This window comes from Aplysia californica, unplaced genomic scaffold (genome assembly GCF_000002075.1).
Source record: "Aplysia californica isolate F4 #8 unplaced genomic scaffold, AplCal3.0 scaffold00212, whole genome shotgun sequence".
NCBI lineage: Eukaryota > Metazoa > Mollusca > Gastropoda > Aplysiida > Aplysiidae > Aplysia > Aplysia californica.
In genome coordinates, this window is record NW_004797482.1 from 207,876 (window position 1) to 218,633 (window position 10,758).

Here is a 10,758-nt window from a genome sequence, read left to right on the forward strand (position 1 = left end):
CAGTCCTTTTCAAGGTAAGGAGTCGTCTTTCGAGACCATTTTTGTTTCTTTTCTTTTCAGTATTCTGTGACTAACCTTTGGTGAACCCCTATCGTAAATTAATCATTCATCGTGTAAATTTAGACACCTTCATTGTTGTACAATGTGTTCATGCGTTAGGAAGATGCCAGGACTTGCTACAGCAGACATTTACCGCATGTGTTTGCCTTACTAGGTGTCTATGCGTTGCGAAGGCCGAGGGGAAAGCCTGCGAAGGAAGATCGCTCTTGTCAATCCCAGGAAGGAAAAGTCATTTCCTGCCCTGTTTGACTAGACGTGGTGTGTTGCTGGTCCAGTCTGTGATGACCAACTGTTGCTGCAGATGTTGTGTCCCTTGCTACTACCACTGCAGAGTTGTGGCCCATGTTCTTCGCCAAGGTTTCTCCTTGCTACCTAAATAAAGAAGATTGTGCCCTTGTGGAGCATATGGGGGGGTTGACCCCCCCCCCCCCTCTCTCTGAAGTTGAAAAAGACAAATTGAGGTGTTGAACTTTTCAAAGTACAGCAGGACTTGTCCAAGGCGGCCACCCATTGTTGAGGAGAAAAGTGGTTTGCTGTAGACAGATGGACGTATTGGGCAGTGTCAATATAAACATTTTGTTAAACTGAAAGCAGGTTTGACTGTATTTTCTATAAAGTTTCAGAAATCCTAAAATCTGATGAATTTCAGATGTCATCATGGCGAGATAGAGTAAACTGGAGGGACATTGTTTGAATCTTTGGAGATTCGTTAAGAACCGATCAATATGATCACTGTGTACGGATGTATGTTATGTTCATTTGATTAGATTGCATAACATGGCGGGCAGCTGTTGTTTTTTCAAAAAAAGAAATCAAGATGCTGTGTTCTGTGTCCCATGATGTTGTGCATATAATGGGCTGGACATCAAGCTCAGTTTTTCCCTCATCATTTCTGATATAGTGGAGTCTAATGCTAGGTTATGCACTCTAGTGATCTCTTGGTTTTTGCAAGTAATGATTACTGTTGTCACAAATCAAACGGTGCACTTGTATTCTATAGCAATACTATTGGTCTCATGATTTGAGCGCCACCTTTTACAGAAACAAAATTTTTAATTATATTTTTGTCTATACTGGAAAGGTACAGTCAGACAGGTTATATAAGCCGGATTATGTAGACTATTATGAAATTCCTTCTTGCAAATATGGCATGATAATTTTGGGCTCACTAGCAAAGCCCCCATTTTTCAGTGGATCAACTGTGGCTGCGAGTTTTGTCACAATATCGAAGCAAGAGTTTGCGACTTCAGTGCTTTCTTGTCGTATCTCCATTTTTTATAACAGTGAAAACAGTTCATAACAAAGAGTGAACTTTAAAAGAAGTCACATTTTCACTGTTGAAAAAATAGAGATACGACAAGAAAGCACGAGGTTGCGAGTTGCTGGAATAAAATAGCAGTTGGAGGTGGGTTGTGAGTGAAGGAAAGAGTGTTTGAGTGTTGAGCCCTGTGAGCTGTTGCAAAATGATGAACTGTGTGCAGGGCTGTGAGTGCCTGACTTGATGGTAGAATGAGTTTGTTTTCTTCAACGAAAGCATGTAATACTTTGTACATATAATTACCTTTTTATTCCGAAAAAGAAACAAACCCAACAAAATCATATGACATTTTGCTTGCAAAGCTTTGAAAGCTTCGAAAAAACATACTCATCTACGATGAATGCTGTTTTGGGGATCCCAAGATTAAAAAAGAAAATCTTTTAGAATTATTTCAATAAAACATGTAATGTATATATATAATATTCATTTTAACTTGTTGATAATCTTATTGGATTCTATACCAACTTACATTGTTCTGGAACCTTCTCTCACAAGTAGACATCTGACTGAGCATGGCCCTATGTTTTTTCGTGTGTTACAACTTTGCGGATTTTTTATTTTTTTTTATTTCCCCTTTCCCTGAAGTTGAAAAGACAAATTGTGAGGTCTTGAACTTTCGAAAGAAATTGTCCAAGGCGGCCACCCATTGTTGAGGAGAAACGTGGTTGTCGTAGACTGCTGGACGTCTTGGGCAGTTTCAATATAAATATTTTGTTAAACCGAAGGTTGGGGGGGGGGGGATGGTTGTTTGTACAGGTGATTGTCTTGGACAGGTGGCCCTCTGTTTTGTCCTGTGTGTCCCAGCCTTGCTGCACTCTGTTTTGCTAAACTGTTTCTGCGCACATGAGACCCTCGGTGCCTTTTTTGGCGTCTGTGGTGTAGTGGTTGGATTCTCTGCCCTTGCACGCACAAGATGGGAATACGGTTCCCCTTGGGGAAAGTTTTTATTGAGTATCTTGGTCTGTCTGGTGGAATGTTGTGTCCCTTCCCTTTCAGCCCGTTTTGGTCCTGATGGGCAGGGTAGAAGCAGCCTTCCTCCTAAATGATCTAAACTATGTCGATGGAGGTACCCAACATTTACAATATGTGAGGTGTGCTGGCAAAATTAGTTACTTCTCTGATTTTAGCCCGATGGAAATAGATGCGTCGAATGTATAGATTGAGTTTTTACAACTCATTAGTATGAAATGATAAAAGTTTTCATGTAAAACTTGAAGAGAATGGCATTGATTTGGAATCTACAAATATGGCTCTTGTGTCGATTTTTGGCTGATATTTCCCTTCTTTGATTGCGAGAAGTAACTCATTTTGTAAGCACGCCTCATATATATATCAATATCAGTGCCTTTCATCAGTGGCAGTGTTGAAATGTTGACCTTCAAGACAATATGTGTCCTTGTATAGCATTGTGAACAATACTCCTTCCAAATCTTGAGTCATTTTTGAGATCTTACGAATTTTTTTTTCTTTTTTGAAAACTGAACAAAAAACATAAAGTGTATTGATTGTATGGCTCAACTCCAAAATTTACTGAAAGCTGGTTTTTGACTGTTGTGTAAAGCAAGGTTAAATACATCTTCTCATTAAATTGTTTAAAAATTTAAGTATGTAAATGCTTAACACATGGACATGCAGTTTTAAGTTGAAGTGGTCTTTGATAGTTAAAAGTACAGTGTTTAGCCTCCCCCTGTAAAATAAGCTTCTTAGTAGATGGCCTATCTGTTCTTGACATCATGGATATAATGCAAAATGCAAAGAACTTATGTGATTGTTTGGCCTGTTCAAATAATTATATATTTATACTTGAATTTTTCTCCTGTGAATAGGTATTATAGTTCAGTTGGCTAAAATGATTACCTTTTATTTATTTTTATTTTATTTATTTATTTATATTAATCGTACTTTAGCTTGGCAGAGTTTCCAATTACTCGTGCTTATTGTGCCACGAAAAGTGAATGAAAAATGTCATTTATATTTCACATTGCTACAAAGAAAGTGCTGGATGCGCTTTACAATAATACAGTGTTCACCTGTTGACACATGAAGACCTCTTGTCTGCTTGACTGCAGAGTTATGTCTCCAGTTATCAAAGTTTGCAGCAGCAAGAGCAATAACGTTTGTCCACGGACTGTCATACTGTTTTGTGACGGATACAATATTGGATAGTGTTGTGCTCTAGTTGTGTAAATGGTTTCTTGACAATTTTTCTACACACAAAAAAAATAATTAAAAAGTAACCAAAAACCCCCCCCCCACCCTTCTGATTTAAATGATAAAAGGAGACAAATACATAAGCCCATAGTACTTTTCCTTCTATTTGTAGTATGTGTTTACTCCTAATTTTGTTGACCCCTGTGTAACAGTTGGGGGTTTTTTAAAACAGAAAAAAAAAGATCTTTCTTCTTGTTACAGAGTCAGAGCATAGCACCTTCTGATGTCACAATGTTCTTTAAGAAGCAAATAAGCAAATTCCGAAATTAAATAAATCTATAGAAGTTAGGCAGACTCTTGTTTTTTACAATTTGTAAGCAATAGATCTAATGCAGCTTTTAACAAAAAATTATTGAGGATCAGAAAAAAACAACATCCCAACTTATTCAGTTTGTTGCACTAAATGTTGTTGTATTTAACCAGTGTGTTGTACAAATATTTTTCAAGATATACATGTAAATTTCATTGTGTATTATAACTTTGTCAATGAATGGAATGTTGAATTGAATAATATTATGATTGGTAACAATTCTTTTTCTTTATTTTTTTGTTGTTGGGTTTTTTTTGCTTTTTTTTTTTGGGGGGGGGGGGGGTTGTGTTGACCCACCTGGTTAACACCACTGTCCTGTCTGTCTCTGAGTTGTGTGAGGATGACAGGGTAGAATGAAATTGTGAATGGTGACAGAATCTTTTATCTGTGATATATCGTGTTTCTGAAGTAGCGTAAGTTTGAGTTTGGATCAGTGGTAAGTGATGTGTGTGCAAATGTGTAGCACGATGGATGAGTGACACATCGATGTTCAAGAAAATGAGCTTTGCGCTGTTTGTTGGTTCGTGGTTGATGGATGCTCTGATGTGGTTTGCTTCTTCTTTCCTATCAAACGTCTATCGTCTTTATCTCCCCTCCTTTTTTGTGTTTGTTACTCTCTTGTAACACCTTTAATTTTCGGCAATTATATGACCTTATTGTGTTGCAAGTGCCGTAAAACACTTACTAAAACTAAAAGCTGTTTGTTGAACAGCAGTAAGTAAGTGGAATATCGATATTGTGAGATCTGTGAGCACCTACTTTCTTTTGATTTGTTGGCATACAGACAGGAGGGCATGAATGTTCTGCTTTTAATTGCTTTCTTTTCTTTCCCTTTTTTTGGTTTGGTTTTATTTTAATATGGGTTTTTTTTGGAAGGTTGCTAAAAGAAGCGTACCTTGCAAAAAGAGAAGGGACGGGAGGGGTGTAAGAAACTGCTGGAAATGTTAAATTGCTGTTTATTTACCTGAGAATATTGTTATGTAATTGAGAGAGGAAGAAAAAATGCTTTCTCTGTGTGTTTGTGTTTGCTTAAAGATCTCGTGTACATAATGTTCAGCACTGTTTAGAGATGTGAGAGTTTGGACAAAATTTGCTGTGTGAATATCACTGTTGTATAGAGCCACCCTATAGTGTGGCTGTCGCTAGAAAAATGAGTGCATCTATAAAAAAACAAAAACAAAAAAAACCTTTGAAGTAAGGCTGCGATTTGGGTGGTTGGCGGTTGCTCTGGTGTGGTTTGCTTCTTGTTTCCTGTTAAATATCTGTCGTCCTTATCTCCCCTTCTTCTTTTTTGTGTTTGTTTCTCTCCTGTTACCCCTCTAATGTTTGGCACTTATATAATATAACCTTATTGCGTTGCAAGTGCTGTAAAAAAAACTTTCTAAAACTAAAAACTAAAGGCTGCGAGGATAGTACACCCATGAAGTTCACGGCCGCCGCTCCCCGCACGGCCACACAGGTCTTGACAGTGAGTAGAGTGAACCTGTGCGGAAGTCTGCTTCAACACCCAACATGGAACTTACCACTATTGCCAGGAAGCAGAAACTGGTACTGTTGTGGTGGTGGTAGAGAAAATGTTATAAGAGTAGACATCTTACTTTATGTGTAGAGGGCTTTACGAATGTGCTAGCGATGTACTGAAGAACATGCTGTGTCGGGTAAAAGCCAGGGGGAAAAGAAAGAGGTAGTCTTAGACGGTGCCTGGTCCTCTTGGACTGTGTCTTTACAAAATAGGCAAATAGCAAGAGGGGAAGTGGGAAGTGGTTGTTTGTACAGGTGATTGTCTTAGGTAGGTGGTCGTTTGTACAGGTGATTGTCTTAGGTGGTTGCTTGTACAGGTGATTGTCTTAGATAGGTGGTCGTTTTTACAGGTGATTGTCTTAGATAGGTGGTTGTTTGTACGTGATTGTCTTTGATAGGTGGTTGTTTGTACGTGATTGTCTTTGATAGGTGGTTGTTTGTACAGGTGATTGTCTCAGATAGGTGGTCGTTTGTACAGGTGATTGTCTTAGATAATTGGTCGTTTGTACAGGTGATTGTCTTAGATAGGTGGTCGTTTGTGCAGGTGATTGTCTTAGATAGGTGGTCGTCTGTACAGGTGATTATCTTAGATAGGTGGTTGTTTGTACAGGTGACTGTCTTAGATAGGTGATTGTTTGTACAGGTGATTGTCTTAGATAGGTGGTCGTTTGTGCAGGTGATTGTCTTAGATAGGTGGTCGTTTGTACAGGTGATTGTTTTAGATAGGTGTTTGTTTGTACAGGTGATTGTCTTAGATAGATGGTTGTTTGTACAGGTGATTGTCTTAGATAGGTGGTCGTTTGTACAGGTGATTGTCTTAGATAGGTGGTCGTTTGTACAGGCGATTGTCTTAGATAGGTGGTCGTTTGTACAGGTGATTGTCTTAGATAGGTGGTCGTTTGTACAGGTGATTGTTTTAGATAGGTGGTTGTTTGTACAGGTGATTGTCTTAGATAGGTGGTCATTTTTACAGGTGATTGTCTTAGATAGGTGGTTGTTTGTACAGGTGATTGTCTTAGATAGGTGGTCGTTTTTACAGGTGATTGTCTTAGATAGGTGGTTGTTTGTACGTGATTGTCTTTGATAGGTGGTTGTTTGTACAGGTGATTGTCTCAGATAGGTGGTCGTTTGTACAGGTGATTGTCTTAGATAGGTGGTCGTTTGTACAGGTGATTGTTTTAGATAGGTGTTTGTTTGTACAGGTGATTGTCTTAGATAGGTGGACGTTTGTGCAGGTGATTGTCTTAGATAGGTTGTCGTTTGTACAGGTGATTGTTTTAGATATGTGGTTGTTTGTACAGGTGATTGTCTTAGATAGGTGGTCGTTTTTACAGGTGATTGTCTTAGATAGGTGGTTGTTTGTACGTGATTGTCTTTGATAGGTGGTTGTTTGTACAGGTGATTGTCTCAGATAGGTGGTCGTTTGTACAAGTGATTGTCTTAGATAGGTGGTCGTTTGTACAGGTGATTGTCTTAGATAGGTGGTCGTTTGTACAGGCGATTGTCTTAGATAGGTGGTCGTTTGTACAGGTGATTGTCTTAGATAGGTGCACGTTTGTGCAGGTGATTGTCTTAGATAGGTGGTCGTTCGAGCAGGTTCGAGTGCATTTCTCTGAAAAATAGCAATTCATAGATGAGATTACAAGTGCATGTGATGGTTTTCCCTTTGGTTTTGGTTCTGTTCTTGCAAAGTGCCCAAAATTAGAAACCGTTGCCTGGCAGTCTCGTAGGTTCACTTTTAAAAGTTCAACTCTGTTGGTGGGTGGTTGGTGGGTGCTCTGGTGTGATTTGCTTCTTCTTTCCTATCAAACATCTATTGTCCTTATCTACCCTTCTTCTTTTTTATGTCTGTTACTCTCTTGTAACACCTCTAATCTTCTGGCGCTCATATGACCTTATGCAGTTGCGAGTGCCGTAAAACCTCTATTAAAAAACAACTCTGTTGTTGAGTCATTTACTGGTTGCTTCTGTTGTTTAGAGTTCATGAACCAGTGTCTGTGGTGTAGCAGTTGGGCGCTTTGCTGTTGCACACAGAAGACCTGAGTTCAAATCCCATGTTGGGAGAACTTTTATCGAGTATCCTGGGTCATTCTGTTGGGGTGTTGTTTCCCTCTCAGCCCGTGTTGGCCCTGACAGGCAGGGTCAAAGCTTGCCTCCTAAATGTTCAAAATTGTGTCGATGGGGTCGTACATACATCTGTCATAATAGATCAGGTTTTAGCTGTTATGTCCTTGAGATATATATGTTATGTGTAGTCTTACATTTCCTTCCCTTAGAATTAGTATGTGCTTAAAGTAAAATCAAGCATTACCTCATGATAGAACTGTTTATCATTTTTACAGTTTATCTCGTTTTGTCATGAACATTGCTGTATTTGTATCACATTTCATAATTCTTAAAAATTTATGTGCTTATTCTTTCTTTTATATTCGATGCCAGGATTGCGTGCCTAAAATCTTGTTCAGAGCTGTGGAGATGCCGCCGTGTGTAGTGTTTAGGCACTGACTGAAATGATACCAGGGCTTATTTTGTGTACAAGTCTTTCATCGTATGTATTTGAAACCAGACGCTGTTTGAGGTTGGGAATAAAACTTGATATTCAAGTCTCTCATCATTTTTCTTCTGTACTAAAAAGAAATAGTTTCAGTTTATGTGGTCTGTTGTAAATGGTCTTGCATGTGTTGTATGTTTTGTTTTTATGTCTGCTTTGAGTGAGCTGTATGACTCAAATTTTTTCCACATTTGTGCACATTTTGTCAATTGCTTTGAACGCAGAAAAAGATTGACATGTATAATACCAATGTTACCGTAAGATTATGTTTTAATTGCTATTACCAGTTAGCTTACTACTTTTGAAAAATGTAATTTGTAGCTGTCTTATGAATTATTTTTTTGGTCACGATATAACCGGTAACCATTGGTGTGTTAATATCTCTACTTCAGTTAAAAGCTTAGGTAGAAACATTGAATGAGATCAATATAGATAGCTGCCTGCTAGTAGAAGAGGTGGGGTTTTTTTTAAAGTTAAAGTTATTTTTTATACTCTCAGTGGGATATTTTCAGTTTGGCCTTCAGTGTGGATCTTTTCTGACTGTTAGCACCGGGATCATGGCTGAACTAAAAATATACTGCACTCCAGTTCAGCTGGTGAATGGCATCTTTCAATTGTTTACATGATATACAGTCAGAATTAAAATCTACGAAACCCCAGCAAATCCATCATATCTATAATCAAACTGTAGGTTATTACATGGATCATGTATTTCTACCCAGATTTTGTTGGTGTATTTATTTCTCGTAAATAAGTTTAATATGGGCGGAGTTGTAGGTAAAGGTGGAATAGCCTCTGTATCCTAAGAGTGTTTCTTCAATTTTATCGAGTTCATAAAAGAAAAGTTGTGCACGGCAGAAGGGCCGTAGAAATATTAATTTTATGGGGTCTCAGTTTAGACCCAATGATTTTGGCTTTACTTAGCTGTTTTATTATACCAATACAAGTACAGCCGAACCTTTCCTCCATAACAGTCTCTTAAGATCACAGAGAAAGTGACCGTTGTAGACAGGTGGCTGCCTTAGACAGGTTCTGTGTTATTGTCACTTACTAGACTGATAAAGTCCAGGGATAATTAAAAATTGGGAAAATTTTATTTCGTCTTTACATTTTATTTTCATCAAAATCGATAACTATCATGATAGCTGCTTTGCATTGGTATACACTCGGTCTGAGGATGGGTCGGTGGAAAACTTTTGTAACAAGTGATTGCTATGATGGGCAAGTGTTAACACTTTGCAGTCACCCAGCCACCAGGAGAGTGACTGCAACTGACTTGTCAGGCCTAGGTGACTGGAATGGATAATTTTCACCACGGCATTATTGCACCAAGTGACCACAAAGTGTTAAGGTAGACTTGTTACAAAATGACTGGCTGTGGCGGCGTTGGGCAGGGACCACCACGGGCAGGTTAAAAATTGAGGACAAAAATGCAAGGGTATCACCAGAGAGTCTGCATATTGTAGTTCTAAGCTCTCTGGTATCACAGAACTGTGGCTAGTACTATTAATAGCATTGATGGTTAAGGCAGGTTCAACTGTAGATGTAAGTGTATGGTACCGTAGTCGTAACTAGCATCTGTGGTGTAATGGTAAGGCTCTCCTCTGTTGCACGAGAGAGACGTCAGTGAGTTGTTTTCCTTTTTGAAGAAGTTGTTTTAATCAGGTAAATGTGTTTATATGTCTTTATGTTAAAGTACTGTATCCCACATAGCCTGGGCAGCCAGCCCTGGCAGGCAGAATCTAAGCAGCCTCCCTGCTAAAAGAATCTAGATTGTGTTAATGAGCTATTTGATTATTTTCAGTCTATCATAGTATTTGTACCTTTGTTTCTTATCATGTCTGTTTTTCTTTGACGTTTGAAAAACGATTTTTTTTAGATGTCAGTTTAGCATATACCGTATACCAGTTTGTAAATTTGCTGCTTGGGCACTGTGGTCAGTTCTCTGCTTGGAAGACAATATCATCGGCAAGCTGTTTAGATGTTGTAAGCTCATAAAGCAAAGTCTTATTAGGAGAGAGAAGAAAAAAAACTGTTTCATTCTTTCTTTTGAAAATTGTACCCTCATTATATAGATTTTCTTGTATTTTTTTCAACTTCTAGGATTAGAATTTTGATTAAAGAATTTTAAGCACATACAATTGATTACAGATCCAGTGATCAAGAAACCGCAATAAACAGTGTTTCAAAATTTTGGGCTTATTGCATCTGAACATCTGACTAATGATATGGTGATTGTGGCTTGAAACTATTGCAGAAATGATTTCTGAATGTTTAACTGAGAAAGAGTCATTTTACTGACAGGATTTTGTAAATTTAAACATCTTTACAAAAATGGTATTCATGGGTGTCTGCCTACTAAAGAATTATTTGAGATCTTCTACTTTTGTGTGCCTTCTGATACAGAAATGCGTCAAGAGAATGTGAGTCAGTGAGAGTGTTTCTGAGTGTTGTGAAAAGTACTGCTGTTTGTACTGTTCTTTGTCATGTCAACTGTAAAAAAAAAAAAAGTGTTTTTCTAAACTGATGCAAATAAAAGATTCTGAAACATTTTAGTAGACTTTACTTTCGTTTAGTGTTTTCGTTGTTGTTGGGTTTTTTCCACTTTATATGCCATGATTCTGTTGGATCTTTTAATTTTTGATCAGTAATGTTGGTGGATGCAAGAAGCTACCCAGGGGGCTCTCGTGGTCTAGAGGTTAAGGTGTTCGCCTCTCATTCAATAGGTTCCGGGTTCGAATCCAGATAGCGATGGAAAATTTTCCTATCTAAAATTTTCTCCTTTCA

The 10,758-nt window shown here is 38.2% G+C and overlaps 1 protein-coding gene across 5 annotated transcripts in view; it reads left to right on the forward strand.

Annotated features, from left to right (window-relative positions):
• LOC101864463 (DDB1- and CUL4-associated factor 11) overlaps nucleotides 1-10,524 on the forward strand; it is a 59,214-nt gene extending 48,690 nt beyond the window's left edge. For 4 of the 5 annotated variants that reach the window (XM_013083120.2, XM_005099405.3, XM_013083119.2 and 1 more), the window contains one exon: nucleotides 215-1,646. In XM_013083120.2, the coding sequence (XP_012938574.1) occupies nucleotides 215-313 (99 nt within the window). In that variant the 3' untranslated portion in view covers nucleotides 314-1,646. Of the gene's footprint in view, nucleotides 1-214; nucleotides 1,647-7,859 lie in introns of those variants that run through there. The other variant, XM_013083121.2, reaches the window with a different exon arrangement.
• The last annotated feature ends 234 nt before the right edge of the window (nucleotides 10,525-10,758 follow it).